This window comes from Syngnathus scovelli, chromosome 18 (genome assembly GCF_024217435.2).
Source record: "Syngnathus scovelli strain Florida chromosome 18, RoL_Ssco_1.2, whole genome shotgun sequence".
Lineage (NCBI taxonomy): Eukaryota > Metazoa > Chordata > Actinopteri > Syngnathiformes > Syngnathidae > Syngnathus > Syngnathus scovelli.
The window spans coordinates 7,301,552-7,320,987 of record NC_090864.1 but is presented as its reverse complement, the minus strand read 5'-3'; the positions used below and the strand labels follow the sequence as shown (position 1 = coordinate 7,320,987).

The window sequence follows — 19,436 nt, the reverse complement described above, 5'->3', positions numbered from 1 at the left end:
TTTTCGCATCAGCACTTTCACCATTTTCACTTTGGCGAGTTAGCGTTCTGCCTCTTCAGTCGTTATGGTCACGAAGGTTGGTTAGTAAATGAAGACCGTAAACAAAAAAAGAAATAAAAGTAGGATTAACAATCACCGCGACAGCGTGGAAAAAAAACATAGCTGATGAAAGCCTACCCCCAATCGAGCGTTGACGCCGCTCCAGTCTTCGGCAACCGCAAAAGTTTGCCCTCCTCACATCCGGAATTTCCAAACGAATCCCGCGAATAATCCAAAATGAAGCAGTTTTTGACCAATTAAAGTGACTAAACCCTATTTGCTTCCTGGGGCTGGAAAACAGAGTGTTAGGACGTGTGCCTCGCACTTGAAAATACGAAAGTAAACAGATGGAGAGTTCTGTTGGTGAAGGTCTAAAGCACAGGTGTCAAACTCATGGCCCGGGGGCGAGATACGGCCCGCCACATCATTTTATGTGGCCCGCGAAGACAAATTGTGCATCAAATTCGTGTGTCATTACTAGAATTGCAAATTGTCTTCACTTTTAATATATTTTAAAAAAGATATTTGATTTAATCGAAATGAAAACACCAACCATTACGAACATGAATGTGCAAACAATGCTTTTAATCATGATTCGATTCATGACATGAATCAAACTTGAATCTAACTAAAAAACATGCTTATTTTATCCAACCATTAACATGACTGTGCAAACAATGTTTTTAATCATGTCACATGTTTAAACAATGTAAAAAATATAGATGCAATATTACAAAAATGAAATAAACATGTTAGCTATTTTTAATAAGGAACATAACTACTAAATTGTAATTTAAATATGTACATACTTTTTATGTAGCAAATATCAAATAAACAAAGCAACCTACTCAGCAAAACAAAATAAACATCACTCTGTTGTGGGCCTTTCCCCACTCAGCGCTGGAGCTTTTCATTTTCAAGCCATTACTGTTTTTATTTGCTCATCCGTGACCTCTTTGTGGGTTAGGGACTGTTTGTGTTCAAGCACCGCCGGGACCTCTCTAGTCAAGAGACATCAGTCACTGTCTGTAATGAGCCACCAGAGCGAGTCTGGGTCGAGGACGGTCAGAGAGACTTGGCGGCCGGTCGTCCGCCTCTGAAGACCGGCGGACGGATGGCGGCGAGGTGTGAGCAGACGACGGCGCGGCGGTGCTCACGTGGCGGTCGCGCAGGTCCGGCTGGACGCTGCGTAGCGTCTTGGTCACCATGGAGAAAGTGGGGCCTCCTTCCACGGCCGAGCATCTGAAGAAGGCTCTGAAACAGCGGTGGAACTACACACATGCACACACTGAGGACAGGCAAGCAGTTTAGCGCATCTCAAAAACTTCAACCCTCCATCCATCATCTGAACCTCTCTTCCTCACGAGGGAGTAGGTGGAGGACACCCTAAACCGGTCGCCAGCCAATGGCAAGGCACACATTATTGGCCTACTGAGCATGTTTTTAGAATATGAGAACAAACCGTGGATAAACGTCTCCTGTTTTGAATGATGGAGGTTGCTGTCAAGCATACCTGCTTGTTCATGAAGATGTAGATGAAGGGGTTGACGACTGCCGAGGACTTGGCCAGCAGCGACGGCATGATACTGGCCTCCGGGCCGGGGGGCTCCCCAGGCCCGAAGGTAGCCATCAGGGCCACCACGCCATAGGGCAGCCAGCAGAGGAGGAAGCAGAGCACCATGGTGACCACCATGACCAGCACCCGCCGCTCCCGCCGCCGTGTTGCCACAGAGCTAGTGCTGCGTGCCTGCAACAAGAGTCACAAAAAGTTTGCCTTCAAACGTTTTTAAGGACTTGCGAGTTTGTTTCCTACTTGTTTTTAGAAAATGGACAAAAATGAAGAGACGAATCGCGTACCGTCCATATTTTGACTATTTGCCAGCTGCAAGGGATCAAAGTAGAGCGTCTAATCCGCTTCCACCAAAAGACACATTCCTCGCATTGAAATTTTTGTCGGGCCAACAAAGGCTTAGAAGTTAGCACGTCTCGCTAAGCAGAGCGAGGTCAATGATCAAGGTCGAGTTGGCTTACGCAAGATTGGTCAGCAAACAAGCGTCTTTGCGTTTTCAGCATCATTCTAAGTCCCGCAAGAAAAAGCCTCTTCCAAAGAAGGCCCCGCAAAAGAAGATCTGCAAGCAGTCGGGGTCTGATGAGACAGAGGCAAACTTGGACCGTTTGGCATTTGGGGGGGACAAGCCGTTCGTCACTCGCTCACCTGCGTGATGGCGAGCAGCAGCTTGCCGTAGGAGAAGACGATGACGCCGAAGGGCAGCACCAGGCAGAAGGCGAACAGGCATACCACGTAGGAGACGTTGTTGGCCGTCCGCGAGCGCCAATCCACCGAGCAGGTGGTGCCGGGACCCTCGGGCCCGTAGCGGCTCCAGCCCAGCAAGGGCGGCAGTGTCCAGGCCACCGAGTAGAACCAGGAGAAGCAGATGCCGGTCAGCGCCGGACGGAAGTCGCGCCCATCGGCCGCGTTAGGCGCCGTCATGGTGCGGTAGCGCTGGTACGACAGAACGGCCAGCGAGACCAGCGACACGATGCCTAAGTGGGACAAAGGTCGTCATGATCGTCGGCGAGCAGCCGACCCTGACCCCTACTGGAAAAACAAGTTTTGCGTCGCAACCATGGAGACAGCGAGACGAGCAGGACCGCCTTGCTCTTCACACTGTAGGACAAAACAACGAATCAAATCCTGTGTTGCTAATTGCTCAATTGTCAATTGTCTGGAGCGACAAAATCAGACGCAATCAGCACTAATGAGCCCAGGCGAAAGCCGGTCCAGGAGACCCACTCCTCCCCTCCCCTTCCTAAACGGGCGCGAGGTAAACATGACTACGACATCCCTCTCAAAGCCACAGTCCACAAAACAGCAACGTGACTGGCGGTGCCTAGACTCACCCAGGCAGGCGTTGATGAAGCCATACCACACGCAACCCGCGCGCCCGATGAGCCATCGTCCGTGGATGCTGGCGGCGAAGCTGAAGGGGGTCCCGAGTACACTGACCAGCAGGTCACTGAGCGAGATGCTGACCAGCATCAAGTTCATGGGCGTGCGCAGAGCCCGGTAGCGCAAGAACAGGGCCAGCACCACCGAGTTGCACACCAAGCCAAGCGTGCCGATCGAGCCCAGGCACACGGCCACCACGAGGTGACCCGTCGGGCTGAGCGACGGCGGCGAGCCGGATACCTCTTCGTACTTGGCCGTGGGGGCGGCGGCAGCGGAGGCAGCGACGGCGCCTCCACCCTCAGGGCAGTGCGCGTAGCTCAGGCTCACGTCGCAGTCGATCATACCGCCGAGTTCGGACCCGAGTCAAGTTTACTCAAGCCATCTGAAGAAGGAAGACCAGGAAGAGGAGGACGAGGTCGAGAACGATGAGGCGCCCAGCGGCCTCCGTCCCGTGCGCCTTTTACGCACGGAAGTAGCATGGGGCTGCTACGGCAAGAGGATCGAGCTGGTGAGCGGGTCGAGGCTCGGCTCAGCGAGAGGACAAGTGTGGTGGTGGCTCCGCCCCCTTAGTGCGCTTCTTCTTCGCCTCACAAGTCTGCGCTTTTCTCACCCAGTGCGCGCGCCGCGGAGTCGCGCACTCAAGAACAATCACAGTCAGCGTGTGTTCAACTTTCACAAATTCGATTAGAGTGCGGGTGATGCGCCGAGGGGCCCAATTTGCATTTTTTTGTTGTTCATGGCACTCGGGTGCCTACCTCGTTTTGTTTTTGATGTTCCTCCCGGCCTCCTCGAGGGAGAGGAACATCTCCGACACCTTCGATCGCGCTCCGGTTCAAGGATGAGTCACTTGGCCGACTTGTTCTCTAAATCTTCGTGATTGCAGCCTTCCGCTTAGCAACATGCGATCAATAAGAGGGAAGGAAAATGATTACAAACGAGAACGAATCAATTCGGACTGGAGGGCGGCACGATTGACAATCTGAAAGCTACACTAAAGAAATGTGCAAATATTCATGTGTGTGGGTACTGATAGTTGGATGGGACGGGGGAGGCTTTCAAGTGGCTTTTTTTTTTTTTTTTTAGGCCGGGAGGTATCCGCAACTTCTTCACAGGCGCTGTTTACGTTAGTCAAGGTTACGCGCGTGGGGCAGAAGCGGTGGGAAAAAAATTCCACATTGCATTCACGAAGCAGAAAACCTCAAAAGCAGCTGAGAAAAGACACAAACACTCTCTTCTTGTCGGTTTCCGCTGAGTCAAAGTGCCCCGATGGGCTTTTGCGCGCCGTGATACGACAAGCCTGCATGTGCAGACGCACGTTCACCGTGCAAGGTCATCTTTAGGGATATAAAAAAAAAGAAAAAAAAAAAAAACTCCAAAGTGGCTGCTGCTGCTCCGACCGCTGATTAAAAGACTGGGGCTTTCCCTTTCGGAAAAGTATGCCGCCCGACATAATGCGGCAACTGACTCAAAGGTCGTCGCAGATACCGCAAAGCACCAAATCTCAAATAGATAACGGCATTAGTTTGCTGTTTGTATGCCAGCCGTCAAAACTTTGAAAATAGTCAAATAGAAAATTGCGCAATCCACTCGGAAGGGTAGTGGACAACCGTCAGAAGGTCAAGTTGAGGACAGGCTAGCCGGCCAGCAGTGAATCATCATTTTGTTCCCTCTCAGTTTCTAATTGCAAGCATGGGATTTTAAATTTGCTTGATCAAGTCAGTCAAGTCTGTCATTTGGACAGTCTCACAACTTTCCTTCTGCAAGACTTCCTCGATAGCCGTGACAGACGCCATTCTTTCACATTACTTTTATTTCAACCTTGGTCGAATGGAACAGTTGTAAGAGTTATATGAAGTGAATGAAAATAAATAAGCAGTCCCGCTATGGAATAATGCGGCGACAGTTGGTGCAAGCAGTTAGCAACAGTACAACAAGATGAACATTCGCTGGTCCTTGAGTGGGTGAAGCGTCGTCGTCGTCATCTCCCGCTGTCACTTCCTGCCAGACAAACAAAGATTTGACACCAAACCGAGCGTCCCTACGACAGATCCCAGAAGAGCACCGGTCTTATGTGAATGTCTTCTGGAAAATTGAATAGCCCACACATCATTAAATTATCAATTAGGATGCCGAAAGAGGAACGGGAGGGGGGGTGGTGGCTGTGAGCAGTTTTTAAAAGTGTCTGAACAAAGACCTGTTGCCGTGTGGTCCGTACATGTCCAGCATGAGCGAGCTGGCCTCTTCCAGGTTCCACATGCAGCGCCGCAAGAGCGCCTCGCACTCGCGTCGGGAGCGCAGGCCAACGCCAAACAGCTGCTCCACCTTGATCAATGAGAAATGACATCATGCGTTTGGGTACCTCAAAAGCGTTTCGGGGTTGTTTGACAACAACTTCCGTCTTTCCTCGCTATATTGTTCTTCGCCAAAAGATTTCAAGCGTGTCTCAATACTTTTGACCACACAAAAGTGCCACGGATGAGGCAGCACCTTCAAATGGTTGATGGCTTGCCGGACTTCCCCGTGGTGAGCTTGCAGGGCAGCGTGACACTCGTCCAGTGTGACGCCGTGGACGGCTTCTTGGATCTGATGGGGATCCATTTCAAATCAATCAATCAGAAAAGCACACTGATTCCGCCGCTCGGTTGGTTTCTCACCTGCGTGACGCTCAGCTCATGTCGCGCGGGGTCAGCCGACAGTCGGCCATTGTTGTTGTTGTTGTAGGAGGAGTTGGGCTTGGCTCTGGCAGGATGCTGAATCATGGGTTTGACTGCAGCCATGTTGGCAGCGCCGTATCTGATTAACAAGTCAAATCATTACCGCTGACATTTGGCTCATTCTGCCCATCTACTGATAATTCTGTCAGCGCTCCTTTTTGTCGTGCCTAGAAGCCAACCATTCACTTAGGGATGATGTTTCAGGGCAAGGCTCACATTTCAAGTAAATGTGCTACCACCTTAACAACAGATCATGGCCGTAAAGGTCATCTAAATCCATTTTCAGTTCAACAACTAAGGTCAAGATAGAATTAGTGAATTGAGTCATTTTGTCATCGCTCCCGTTTCACATCCTACCTCTCCAGTAGAGCCGGTCGCTCCGGCAACGGGGCACGGGCGGAGCTCTGCGAGCCGTCGATGGCAGCAGAAGTTCCGCGTGAAGTCAGGGGGTCCAAAGAGGAGCCAGACGAGTACAAAGATGTTACTCTAGGAGGCGAGGAAGAGGACAGGAGAGGACCAAGGAGGCCTGAGGCCCGGCGAGGGGACACTGAGAGCGGAGGCGGCGGAAGCGGCGCAGGCGACTGGGACGGCAGCGGCGGTGCGAGGGTGAGCGGCGAAGACGAACGAGAGCCCGGTTGGGAGAGGGCTCGCTCCCGCGGCGGCAGCTGGGGGGGCGTGTTTTCCAATTCCAGCGAGATGGAGCCGCGGCGTGGGTGGGCCGCCCCCACCGAGGGGCGTAGCAGGGATGCTGGGCTGCGGGGCGGGAGAATGGGCCGCTCCTCAGAAGGTAGGGGCGGGCCAATCTGCCGCTGAGGTGCCAACGGCAGGGGGAGCGGCGATGAGGGGAGCGAGCGGCCCGTCGTCATGGGAACCTGGAGCTTCACCATCACCTTGGTCAAGCACAAAAACAAAAACCTGAGCACCTCCTGTCTTAAGCTTCAAGGCCCCTTTATTAGTTTACGCTCTCTGATCTCGATTTTCCACTGTACCAAATTGCATTACTCCAGATAAGGTTTCAAAACATTGACATTGGCACAGCTACAATGTTTGAGGCGCACACATGGGAGTCACGGCCGGGGTTAAACGTCAAATAAATGCCCGTGGCACCTCTCGCTGGAGTTCCTGGAAAAGGTCGGCAGACTGGGACTCGCTCCGGGCCAACGCGACGGCGCTGGCGGGAGTGGCTGGGGGCTCCTCCACCACCACCTTGTTGATGGAGCGCACCTCCTGGTCCTCGGATTGATCCCGCAGATCTGGTGCCACTTCATCGTAGGCCGGCTGCGGGAGGGGCCAGTCCAGGATGGACGGGGTGTCCTAAGAGACCGTTTACAACTCCGTTATATTATTTCAACTTTGAATACATTTCAACCCGACTTGAAAAGTGTATTTCACCAAAGTCTGCGAGCTTAATGCTAACATATCATGTGAAACGCCATAGACATGCTAAGCGAAATTAGCATAGATGTAAATAGACACTTAAGTCAACTGCTACTTTTGACTTTAAAATACATATGTGTGCTCTTCAAACATTTTTGTTATTGGCATCGAGGCTTGGTCCTTAACCCGCATCAATTGTGAGGCTTAACTGTATTTGGTGTGAGGTGATTTGAGTACATAAAGCAGGGATGACGTGTCTTCTGTGCTGGAAATTGAATACACTAGAAATCCATTAGTCCCTTATCATGGGCGACTGTGCACTTTCTCCGGGGCCTCCAATAGTCCTCAGTCAAGTGTCAAGGACACTAAAGCAGCCCAGCGAAATGGACAGTCCCACCCAATAGGGACATACGTGTTATACTATTTTTTGCTGCTGATGTAAGAGTGGAGCAAGGAGAAAGCGACAAAGTGGCGCATGAAAGCGTGAAGCAGCGTCACGCCAATCAATGACTGCCATCTTGTCACATTGTGTGCATCCGAGGAGAAGCACCCCTGACGAGATTTCCAGGACGGAGGGGGGGGGAGAAAAATGTCCACTTGCCTTAAAGCAAGAGCGGGTCAAGAATCTGATTGATTTTCTGTCATGACAAACTTGGAGAATCCGACACACGGGCGGAAGGGCTGCTAATGCTTTTGTACACGGCCATCGCGAAGTAAGAGCTACCGTTTTGGGTAATTCCATTCAACAAACAATGCTAGTTCGAGAAATACACCGTTTGACAGTTTTGGCTTAACTCAAAATGTGCGGCAACTGGATAAAAGCGTACCTTAAGCGTGTCCTGGTCCAAGGTCTCAGTGAGCGGTGAGGGCGTGGTCGCGGAGCTGAAGCTGTCGTCGGTGAAGTCGATGAGCGACACCTCGCCAGAGTCGGGTCGGCGCAGCTTCAGGCCCAGCGACAGACTCCGCCTCTCGGAGCCGGGCCGGGCGCTTTGCTCATCGTCATCGTAGTCCTCCATCACTGAGTCGTAAAAAGGCTCTGCCAGACACGCGGAGGGAGAGTCACGCATGGCGGCCATCTTAGCACGGAGGCAGAGGGACTCTTACTTTTGAGCAGGACCGCAGGCTGGGGAGGACGAGGCGGGGCTTGCTCTGTCAATTTGGCAAGATGTGACAATTGGTTCGCGAAAAAATGTTGACAATAAATGCACGTTGAAATTACTCTTGGTCCGGTTCGGGAGTTTGGTCGGTCTCGAGATGCAGGGGTCCATTCCGAGGACGTCGGGGGGCTTCATGGGGTTCCCCAAATAGAGACTGAAGAGAGAAATGTATCGGGTGAATACCAAAGTGCCAACCGTCCCGTAAACAACAAGCGGGCAATGGTTGAACTGCTGCTGATGGTGCGAGGCTGCACTCTAGTGGAGAAAAAGGAGGCTTGTCCCTAAGTGCAACGAACCTGTCGATGCGGTCAGCGTGGCCCCAGCTCCTGTGCGGGTCCGTGTCTCCGTGCCCCGTGTGGATGAAGGAGTGCTTTAGCGGTTTGCTGATGTCTTCTGCCGACAGGCCAGTCAGCGCTGTCACCACGTGGCGAGGGAACGGGCCCACTCGCAGCGTCCGACGGTTCTGACCGCGCCACCAGTAGTGCTCAGCCCTAGAAGGACAAACGCACGGAGTTACAACCAAAACTTGAACTGGGCAGCTCTGCTGACTGACCTTCCCTCGATTATGGTGATGACATCATTCATCTGAATGTGGAGCTTGTTGTCCTCGGCAGAGTCCTGCAGGGCCCTCATTTCGGCGGGCGTGCTCTGAACAAGTAAAACGTTTCCGTCGGCGCTGCGGGAAAACCGGCCTAAAGGCACGGGAGCTTGCGGCGATACCTCCATCAGGAAGTCCCTGAGGGCGGCGAAGGTGGGCCGCTCCTCGGGTTTGGGGCTCCAGCACTGCAGCATGACGTTGTAGATGTCCTGCGGACAGTCGTCCGGCTTGCATAGCCGCTCTGCCTCCACGTCCACCTTGTGGAGGATCTGCCAAGGCCAGACATGTTCAAGTTGTCACCCAGCAGTTACTCCTTGCCACGAGAAGAATACCTGACTCCCGTTCAGGCCCGGCCACGGCTCCTGCCCGTGGGTGAACATCTCCCACAGGGTGACCCCGAACATCCAGGTGTCGGACGCATGCGAGAAGGTGCGAGTCTTCAACGACTCCGGAGCGCACCTGCAATGAATCAACGGGGGGCAATTTGTTTGAAATGCTTGCTCGGGTTGTCTTTGAGCAATTTAGCAAAAGAGCAGTTAGCACGCTCGCTAATGTCTGCGCCATAGAACATGATCTGTTTCAGCAGATATTTTAAAATGCACCATGGGAAAGGGACTTTGTGGCCCTCCTCCATCACGTAGTGGTCGGAGTGGGACGGCAGCGCCCTCATCAGGCCAAAATCGCCGATCTTCACCGTCTCGTTGGTGGACAGCAGCACGTTGCGGGCCGCCAGGTCGCGGTGGAGGAAGCGGCGCCGCTCCAGGTACGCCATGCCGCACGCCACCTGCACCGCCGCAGCCAAAACCGGACAAGTGAGTATTGTAAAATAAACAAATCCAAAATATAAAATCCCAGACTAAACTATTTACTTGATTCTGATCTTTTGTTTTGTTAAAATGACACAATTACATTTGACTCATAAATGTAAAGAATGACAAAAAAAGTTTTCCACTAAATCTGCCCGCGACGGAAAGAACAAAAGGCTCCAAAAGTTGAGCAACACGTGCGGAGTGTGTTTACCTGCACGGCGTAGTTGCAGAGCGACGAGATAAGAATGTGACCCTGACGCTTCCTCAACCGGTCCAACAGGGAACCCAAAGGAGCCAGCTCCGTCACCTGACCACAGCCGAACCACTCAAAATTTACCCCGCCCCCCGCATGTGTACGCGCGTGTGTGGCTCACCATCTTCATGGGCTGCGTCAGGACGATCCCGTAGAGGCGGATGAGGTTCTGGTGGCTGAGTGAGTGCATGGCGTTCACCTCTCTGATGAAGTCGTCCAGCCCGTCTGACTCCAGGACGCCGGCCTTCAGACACTTCACCGCCACGGAGAGCTGCCAGAGCACAAATTAAAACTGCTGAATGATTTGGGTTGTTGTTTGTCAAAGTATTTTGTAAGCGGAGCAGACAGGCTGAAAAATACAAAATGTAATTTAGTCATATGACGTTTTTATGTCTCACCGCTCGACCATCGGGGGCGCTCCACTCGCCGCGGCGCACCACTCCAAAGGTGCCGTCGCCGAGACGCTCTAACAGCTGCAGCTCCGCCTCTCGGATCAGGCAGGTGAGCGAGGCTGCCGACTCCCCGGGAGCGGACGAGGAGCCACCGGATGCCGTCGCCCCGAGCGAAGGGGCCGGCTGTGGCTCGGCGTCAGGACGCTTGACGGGAAACACCTGCAAGGAAAGGAGAAAACGTGATATCTGAAACCGATCGCAATGGATTTGACATTCCAGCTTGTAGCGTGTCATGTTGACCTGATTGCACCTTACCTTGCTCATCCAGGATTTGCGTTTGTATAGTGCTCGCCTCCTCTTGACGGCCTCCCACAGCCTCCTCTGACCTGCAGACAGATGATCTCCATCAAAACACGCACACGGGACGCAGCAGGTGGGCGTCAAGAACCCGACCGGGTCGGCCCATGCCGATCTTCTCCAGGTCTTCGTTCTTGACATAGTCAAAGTGCGACAGTCGCGTCACGTTGAGTTCGTCGCGAATGCGCAGGAAGTACTGCTGCAGCTGCACGTCCATCAGAAGCTCCAGAAGCCACTCCGTGCCCTCCTCTCCCTGCATCTGCACCAAAACCACACAAGTTGCATTTACACTGCTGTGGAATCTGGATCCGATCCCATCAGAGTTCCATTTAAAACTGCAGCGTCTATGTTTACATTGCTCTCAGATCCTGGCAGAATTTAATTTGACAAAATTAGGGTCAGATCCCAATACTCGCTAAGACAGAGCTTCATGTTTTCTACCGGAAGACGAAGGAGCTTGACTGCAAGCTACGAAATGCCAGTTTGCATTTGGAGCAAATGGACAAAGCCCCCCCCCACCGATGAAAAGTGATTGTAGCGCAGCCTCCCCCCACGTTCACCATTTGTCTCCCGGCATTCTCCGGCATCCCGGCTCTCCCCTCCGAGTCCTCCTCGTCGGCCGCCTCTCCTCCCCTGGCGTAGGGGAGCCTCCGGTACATGTAGCCGTCCCCCATCTGCCACAAGACTTCTAGTGTCAAGATGCCGGCATCCACCTAAAGACAAATTGGCATTCCCTCTGTCTCACTGCGTCCTCCTATCCAAACGCTGGCCGCCGCTGCCGAGTCACGACGTCCCGCCGCCACCTCCATCGCTTCCCTCTCGGCCACCCTGCTAAATAATTCAGCAGAGCTATCGAGGAGGAGGAGGAAGAGGGGGAGGCAGCAAATAAAGATGCAGACAAACGGACGGAGAGATGGATACTTCCCCGCATGCACTTAAGGGAGGCACAGCCAAGTGGATGTTATACACGATGAGATTAAATGTAGTAGCTCTCTTTCTATGCACACATTAAGCACCCCCCCTTCACTCCCGCGGTTACCATGGCAACCACTGGCCGCAGGCTCCCATCTGCATGAACGCGTTTGCGGCCTCAAACGAGGTTCGGAACAGGCCAACGTTCCAAATATAGCAGCTTGGGCTACATCAATTAATTTATTTAAAAAAAAAACATATTCAGATTGCAGTTACATAATACATGTTACAGAATCTAGCGATTCTTATTCATTTGAAAAATTAGTACAAGAAGTCAAAACAGGATAACTGAAATTATTTTTTTAGAGACTTACACTACTGTGGTGACACCGACGCGTAATTATTATTACAATTACTATGAGCTAGTTTCCAGGGTTTTCTAAAACTGCAGGGATGTTGTGACCCGTCTGTTTACCCAGTAGACGACCGCTAATTGTTTAATCTTTTAATCCAGTCCAGGGTTCTAAAGTCGGGTACCACAAAAATGTTTCTGCATGCGTTCCGTAGAAAAGCCCATATTAAGTTAGTCCGGTTTTACCTTGCACACGCGCTGTTGATGCATTAGAACTGGATCAAAACTGGAATAGGAGTCATAGCAGGTCAGCGTGGCTGCAGGTGAGACGCCAGCCTCCAATTGCAACTAGAAAAACTGAAGGAATTAAGTCAGGAAAATAAAGACGTATGAATGACATTTATATAATTTTCGTGCTTTGAAATAGAACATAGTAACTTACCACATGGCGATGATCACGTTGCGTTTATCATTATTTTCCCCATTTTGCTGATCCGTAGACGAAAACAGAGCACACCGACCAGTGGAGGTGGGCTTGAAGACCACTCGACGCCGTGGTTTGTCTTCTTGCACGGCTTATCTCGAGCAGGACGTGTTGGTATATCGGCAAATGAGTAGAGATGTAACGGGACCGTTGTCGCGTTCTTCCGCCGTGGCAAGAGTCGTGCTTCGCCGCCCTTCGCAAAGCTCTGCGTGTGAGCACCACATTGAGATTCATCCGCGTCGCACGGTATCCCGGAAGTAGCAAAACTAGAAATACGAGAATATTTTCCCGCAGATGACGTTTTAATGAGAAAAAAAAATACGAATACAAATATAAATTGGATGCACAGCTAGGAGTTTATTCCAATCTTCGCCAAACATCAAAGCAGAAATATTTTTTCAAAAGTGACAGAAATCCCAAATCCGACAATCAATTCAGTACCCACACTAAATGTAACAAATTACCTTAAGGTGACTTGATGTTTTTTTCCCTCTCAAGTGTAACAAAGTTGATTGATGAGCTGCAATTTAATTAGCTTGTATGGACCAACTATATTTCTTTTCAGGACACACGGTGTTAGAAATCTTGCAAATTCTGATTTTGCATAACATTTCTTTGAATAACATTTAACTGTTAACAAACCACCCCCAGCGCTGCACATTGGATATTCAACAGAGATGCCATAAATTACGTCGTCACAGAACAGAAACCTGACTTGCACATGAATTTGTCACCACAATAATCATTTGATTTCCAATTTTAACACAGAAAAACAAAAAAAGCATCTTAGCAGCAAGCATAGAAGATGACACTTTTCTCCCTAGCGACAAAGAAGGAAATTCAGTGAGGAAGAAAACAAACCCCAAGGAGCTACCACAAAGCAAAAATCATAATAAATACGTATAAAACTCTGGGAAACACTGTCCCCGATAAGTTGTTCCACCCTTGGAGTGAAATATGAGAGGCACTGCTCCCGATAAATACAAGTGTAAAAAAACAAAAGGCAAAATAAACACACGCACTGGTAGATAAAAACTACCATCACTCGATGTCATTATGGGAGACACTGCCCCCGATAATGGGTTTCATTAATTATGGGAGTCACTGCCCCCGATAATGGGTTTCATTAATTATGGGACTCACTGCCCCCGATCGCTTGCACCAACTGGTCCTTAAGCCAAAATTTGTAGCCAATTGCCTTCAATGAGCACTTTGGTCCGCTTTGCTTCATTTACTTTTTTTTTTTTTTTTTGGAGGCTTTTGCACGCCATGATTAATATTCTCCTGCTTCACTTAATTGGATTTATTTTTTTTGGGAGGTGTGACGATATTTTCGAAAGCTTTAGCTGCTTCCATTTCGGCGCCAACAGTTGAGTTTTAAGTTCGCTTAGCAGATACTGCTGTCAGATGAGACAGTATAACCGTCATAATTATGGAAGGCACTGCTTCCGATAACTTCATATAAAAAAAAAATTAAATAAGGTCCTCAGTGTTTGGGTGGTTAAGATGTGGCGAGGGAGGTGAGGGGGGGGGTTGTCAGTAGCATGCAAAGTTTTCAAGTATTAGGATGGGACCAGGAGCCCCCCACCCCCACCAAAACAGCATTTCCTTCATTCTTACAAGAGGAGCGGCAGTGCCCTCAATTGATGTGAAGTGTCAAATAGAAATAATACCTGAAAGGGACAGAGCTGTGATTGACAGCCAATTAAGTGCCTAAAAATGCATTTTCACTTTCTGCCGTTTTCACTCACACTTTAGGGGGGGCGCGCACGTGCACACGTTCTAAACTTGATTGTCGTTTTCCCAGATGTCGCTGACCACGGCATGGGCGCACATCTTCAGGTTCCAGCTGGCGAAGGCCAGCTGAATGCGGAGTTCCTGAGGATCCTTGTTCTCGGCCAGGGCCGCCAAGGTGTGCTTGCCTCTGCCTAGCACGAGGTGGCGGAAAGGGCTCTCCACAGGGGACACATACGGCGAGAGGAGGTTGCGCTCCACCTGAGGGCCGGAGATAAGAAGCTTGGTTTTTGGTCACCTTACACCATTAAAAGGACATCTTACACTCATGAGCTTCTCGTTGACGCGCCGACAGCCGTGTTCTTCTTTTGGGTCGGTGTTAGTGATGACGCGGTTTAGGTTGGCCATCGCTCGCGTGAAGGATCCGTAGGCGTTGGCCAGCCATTTGGGGTCCACGCCTTCCAGCTCACCACTCTGCACAAGACTCCTTTGTAAACATGCGGCACGCTTGACGAGAAACGCTCAAATCATGCGGGCCCAGAACCAAGGAGGTCCCTTGCATGGGTTTCCAAACTTCTAAAGAGTCAGCCAATCTATTCAAAGCGACTTGTTTCGAGCATTTCCAAGCAGTTTGAGATCTTCCCAACTGGCACCGGGGCTCACCTTGACGAGGTTGCGCACATGCATGTAGAGCGGGCTATAGGCCTTGAGGAGGACCTTGCGGTACCCGCTCATGTCCAAGCTGAGCATGTGGTCGTGGACCAGGCGGAGAGCCATGCGGCCGGCCAACTGCGCAGCCACCACCGCTATCGCGCCAGTCTTCTGGGCCGTGTTGTAGTTGAGGTGGTCCGCGTTGTCCAGGCAGGTGCCGTCGTAAGGGTAGGTCTCCATCTTGCGGCGAGAAGAAGAAAAAATTGCTCAGGTCCACAAACACATCACGCAAAAAGTGGAAACGCGGCCCAGAAGACTCACATTGGGAGTGATGAAGTGGAAGGAGATGGAGGGAACGCCAGCGAAGGCCAAGAAGGGGTAGGCCGGGTCGTCCACGGACATAGGCCTCAGTCTGCAAATAGGCGCAAGGACTCTCTTATGACAGCGCTCGCGATGATGTCACAGGCTCACGGCGGCACAACTCACACGTTGGCCTCCCATTTCGTCTGTCCCACCATATTGTACACAGTGCCCCGATCCAGCGGGCTCTTCACCTGCCAGCAAAAAGCTTTGTCAATTGTGGGGAAAATCTGCGCACCAAAAAAACAATTGAGTCCCGTTACCTGTTTGATGGTGTCCTCCAACAATTTGCGAAGCATCGGACTTGCTGAGGCGACAAAGCCGCCGCGACCTGGCGACACCACACGCACACGTGCTTAACAATGTTGAGGGTCACTGATTGTGCGCGCTTTGGACCTACCCGTGACCACGCCATCCAGACTGATGTAGGTGACTAGCTTTCGGTCGATGGACGACAGGTAACCCTGAAAACAGATTTTTTTTTGTTGAGAAAAACAAAAAAAGTGTGGATTTGGCCAAACCATAAGCAGCACTCACCTCTAAAAATTCTGTGGCGCCGACGCTCCCGTACTCTCCGGCGCCCCAGCTGGCAAACACCACGCTCCTCCTGGGCCGGACACCGTCTGGACAAAGCCGTCCAAACGTGACGCAAATAAGAACATTTGTCCACGTGGAGCAGAAAGCAACTCCCAAAAATCCAATCAGGCATGGAGATGTTCTTGCGTCTTACCTCTTTCCACCAAGTCTTTGAAGGCCTTGGCCATCTCCATGAGAACGGAGCAACCGACAGTAGCTCTAGCGTAGCCCGGACCCCACGCGTCCCTTTGCGCCCCCAGGACCACGTACTGGTCTGCGGCACACAAACGCACAAGTCGGGACTCACTCCGAGCGCCCGCACCCAGATGGCAACAAAGTGGCCACGCGCAAATTTACTTGTACCATACCGGGATCAATGAATCCTTTGAGGACTGCAAACACGTTGTGGACCTTGGTGTTGACCAGCTCGTTGTTGACCTCCACGCTGATCTTCTCCACACCACCCATTTTGTTTGGGCCGCCAATCGACCTGCACAGAGGCACAGGCTCAGCATACGGACTAAGCGGGCAGCAGGCAGGCGGGCGGGCGGGCGGGCTTACTTTAGGAGGGTTGTAGCCATGGGGAAGGTGATGGTCTGAGCCGGGATGCTGGGGAGGGCCGACGAGCGGGTGGGCGGGAACTGGGTGTGGTTGAAGGAGGGGAAGCCCGGCGTGTAGGGGTCGCCCGAACCCAGGTGCACCTGACGGCGGCCAAAAGCAGACACAAAGTGAGGCGCGAGCTTCCTGGTGAAAGCGGCACGCCGATTGCGCGCCGGCGCCACCTACGTGGCCGTAAAGTTCAAAGTCGGCCATGTTATCAAAATCTTCCGGGTCGGGGTAGATGAGGACGGCCAAGGCTCCCTGGGCCTCGGCATTGGCAACCTGAACAATCGGCACAAAAGAGAAATAAGTGGAAAGTGCGTCTCACCAATAATCTCTCGCCTTTTGAAAGTGTCAGCCTTTACCTGTTCGGCAAAGGTGAGCTTTCCTGCTCCCGCTCTGAAGAGCAACACGCTGCCATTGACCTCCACGCCGGCCGCCCGGACGGCATCAATATCCTGACGACGGCCGTAGGTGGCGTACACCAGCTTGCCCTGAGGAACACCAACTCATCTTGAGCGTTGCCGTCCTTGGCTAATTACCGGCGAACGGCTGTCGCCGCTCACCTCCACCTTCCCGATGGCGCTGTAGGCCAAATAACCGGTGGGTTTGAAGACCTCGCTGCCGAAAGTGACGGTGTTGGGGCGCTGGCTGTTGGGACAAACGCGCTCATTAGCCCAAGACCACGTGGGAAACCAACGAGGCGAGGGTACGGGTGAAGCACCTGTTGGGTTTCTGCAGCTGAACGTAGTGGACGTCTGACCAGGTCTCCAGGTCCAGCGCCTTAAATTCATCCGAGATGGCCGCGGCCAGACTGATGTCGCCCTCGCTGCCCGCCGACCGGGACGGCACGTCAAAGGTCCTGAGGAGAGATTCCGTTCCATCATTCGTTCTTTAAACAACGCCAACTTTGTCTTTGTCACACGTTCACACGCGGCCTTTCATTTTCATCGAACCGCCGCCTGTGACGTGTGCTTGGAAAGCAAGCGCGAGTTGGCAGTTTACTTGAAACGCTCATCGAAAGCGGGGCGGGTGAATTTGTCGTCGAGAAGCTGGCTGATTTCGTTCCAGCTCATCGGGACCTCTTCCTGCGGCACGTCCTCACTACCGTTGTCGTCGCCTTTCCCTGTCCCTTGCTCTTTCGCGACTCCCGCCAGCACCGACTGAGTTGGGCAGCTGGCGGACTCCGTGTCGAGCTTCTTCCCAGTGAAGTGACCCACCAAGCAGCCTGCCAAAATGTCCAACTCACACTTATTTTCACATAGTCTAATAAAACAAAAAAAAAAATAGACAACACGCCCTCGCGCCAATCTACCCACCCACAGCGAAGACAAGCAGGAAGCTCAGCGCTAGGATGATAAAGAGGCGCCAGCCGTTGAAGGCACTGTCAGGGACTCGCCGGAATCTTGGCGAGCCGTCGGCCGGCCCGACTTCCGCATTGTCGTCGTCCTCTGACAGCTTGAACATCACGTTCTGGTTGGTCTCCTCGTCACGCTGCGTGGGGAAGCGGCTGTACCGGACACTTTTCAACTGAGGGATGACGGAAGGATAAGTTTGGGGCCTGACTGCCCAAAAAATTTTTATTTCTGGCTTTGAGAGCAAGCTTTGACTTTGAAGTGGTGATTTCCATGTACTACTTTGATGCAAACCATTCATTTCTTTGATTGTCTTTCATTTCTTTGATTTTGCAATTGGAAAAAACAACAAAGAGCATTATTTTCAAAGACTCTCACTTGGGTTGCATACTCACCATGGTGTCAAACGTAGACTTGACTCGATCCATTTTGATTCTGAAAGAGATGTTTTGGCAATTAAGTTTGACACATTCAGCAAAATTGTTCGGCACACAAATGTGCACAGTCGATTCATTCTCAGCCACTTGACTTCAAGGTGAAAAGGAAAAAGCTCGAGTTGCCCTCATGCATTCCTCGTCTTGGCAGGTTTTTTTTCCGTTCTAAACTATTAACTGCCAAACACTTCCTTTTACGTGCTGCTTCGTAATTGTTAGTTGCAAAGCAACCTGAGGACAATCAGTACAAAGAATCAAAACTGGTTTCTCAGACCGACCCACAAGGATGCAGGCTAATTTTCACCTTGTAACTCTTTCCAGGAAGAGGTGTGCATTTAAATTTTGGTCTGCATTGAGCTCGTGTTCACCACAATTTGAGCATTTCCATGCAAAGTGGAAACAAGTTCGTTTAGTAGCAAAAGAGGAACAAGTTAGTTTACGACATTAAGTGATGTCGAAGTACTGCGGGAGGAACGTTCATTATTGAGGCCTTGCACGTGCAACTTAAAGGTGCCATGAGCTGTAGAATGTTTCACGGAAGTACATTAATACAAACATCTAAGAGGGGCGAGAAATTCAACAAATATCCACGATGTGTCGAACGCGACGAGTATAATCCAACAGGCGCGTCAGAAATTATGTCAAATTTTTTCTTCGGATCTTTGTTAGAAATCAGGCATTGTTTTCTGAGCAATAAATTGAATGAAAATTAAACAGGGGCTTGAAAATCTCACCCATTCTTTGGCAATTAATTGCGACAATTAAGATAACGTAAAAGTGGATTTGGTTTCATTCTGACTGCACGCACATGGCCGGAGAGAGGTTCTTTCATTTTTTTTTTTTTTTTGGCAGGCGAGATGTCGTTTACGTGACATTGCAAGACGGTCTTAATTGCGCGAAGGCTGGAAGCGGTGCGACCGCGTACGGTCGAAAAATACACGGATTTATTCTAATTATAATTATGCGCGTTTCAGGTCATTTCATCTCACCTTGAGGAGCGCTCCCGCTTCGCCGCTGCCGATAGATACTTGAGGATGTGTCCTTCTGGCCTGTCATATAACACCATGAGAGCATTTCCGTATACGTCATAAAAAGACGTCAGGAGGGGCGAAGCCACCAGCGGCCATCTTACGTCGCCAATCTCTGACTCTGCCTAACTTGTTTTTTTCTGTCTCTACGGGGAAAATTCCACTATGTATGGCAGGTAGTTGAACCAATAAGTCTGAGGAAAAACACCAAAGGCACGTTTAATCAGTAATAATTTTATTTTTAATTTTCTCTTTTAAGGTACATATACTTTTCAAGTGCAACCTGCGGCACTAATTATTAGCC

General features: G+C 51.1%; 3 protein-coding genes across 9 annotated transcripts; all 3 read right to left on the bottom strand.

Moving 5' to 3' along the window:
* Positions 1-605: 605 nt before the first annotated feature.
* On the bottom strand, positions 606-4,646 carry tmtopsb (teleost multiple tissue opsin b). The gene is made up of 4 exons (XM_049749655.1): positions 2,941-4,646; positions 2,255-2,583; positions 1,553-1,786; positions 606-1,310 (listed from the first exon to the last, which is right to left on the bottom strand). Exons 1-4 carry the CDS (start codon positions 3,329-3,331, stop codon positions 1,059-1,061), a joined length of 1,206 nt encoding a protein of 401 aa, XP_049605612.1. The 5' UTR covers positions 3,332-4,646; the 3' UTR covers positions 606-1,058.
* Positions 4,647-4,781: 135 nt separating this feature from the next.
* On the bottom strand, positions 4,782-13,566 carry tnk2a (tyrosine kinase, non-receptor, 2a). Of its 6 annotated transcripts, none has more exons than XM_049749636.1 (23): positions 12,353-13,566; positions 12,157-12,267; positions 11,381-11,477; positions 11,207-11,321; positions 10,743-10,905; positions 10,605-10,675; positions 10,296-10,508; positions 10,019-10,168; positions 9,856-9,951; positions 9,438-9,619; positions 9,168-9,294; positions 8,958-9,104; positions 8,791-8,885; positions 8,534-8,728; positions 8,300-8,391; positions 8,185-8,229; positions 7,908-8,116; positions 6,811-7,017; positions 6,061-6,593; positions 5,644-5,782; positions 5,477-5,572; positions 5,184-5,311; positions 4,782-4,987 (listed from the first exon to the last, which is right to left on the bottom strand). In XM_049749636.1, the coding sequence occupies exons 4-23, from the start codon at positions 11,318-11,320 to the stop codon at positions 4,981-4,983; spliced, it is 3,009 nt and encodes a 1,002-aa protein (XP_049605593.1). In that variant the 5' UTR covers position 11,321; positions 11,381-11,477; positions 12,157-12,267; positions 12,353-13,566; the 3' UTR covers positions 4,782-4,980. The 6 variants fall into 6 exon arrangements, with proteins under 6 accessions (XP_049605593.1, XP_049605594.1, XP_049605595.1 ...); XM_049749637.1 differs by having other exon boundaries at positions 11,207-11,320; positions 11,392-11,477; XM_049749638.1 differs by having other exon boundaries at positions 11,381-11,474.
* Positions 13,567-13,696: 130 nt separating this feature from the next.
* Positions 13,697-19,182, bottom strand: tfr1b (transferrin receptor 1b). 2 transcript variants are annotated; one of them, XM_049749644.2, is made up of 19 exons: positions 19,094-19,182; positions 18,066-18,105; positions 17,635-17,845; positions 17,321-17,543; positions 17,040-17,177; positions 16,882-16,966; positions 16,681-16,809; positions 16,502-16,597; positions 16,277-16,416; positions 16,084-16,205; positions 15,870-15,989; positions 15,677-15,762; positions 15,540-15,603; positions 15,403-15,470; positions 15,266-15,333; positions 15,101-15,191; positions 14,792-15,019; positions 14,453-14,602; positions 13,697-14,389 (listed from the first exon to the last, which is right to left on the bottom strand). In XM_049749644.2, exons 1-19 carry the CDS (start codon positions 19,168-19,170, stop codon positions 14,177-14,179), a joined length of 2,349 nt encoding a protein of 782 aa, XP_049605601.1. In that variant the 5' UTR covers positions 19,171-19,182; the 3' UTR covers positions 13,697-14,176. The 2 variants fall into 2 exon arrangements, with proteins under 2 accessions (XP_049605601.1, XP_049605600.1); XM_049749643.2 differs by having other exon boundaries at positions 15,266-15,470.
* Between the last annotated feature and the right edge of the window lie 254 nt (positions 19,183-19,436).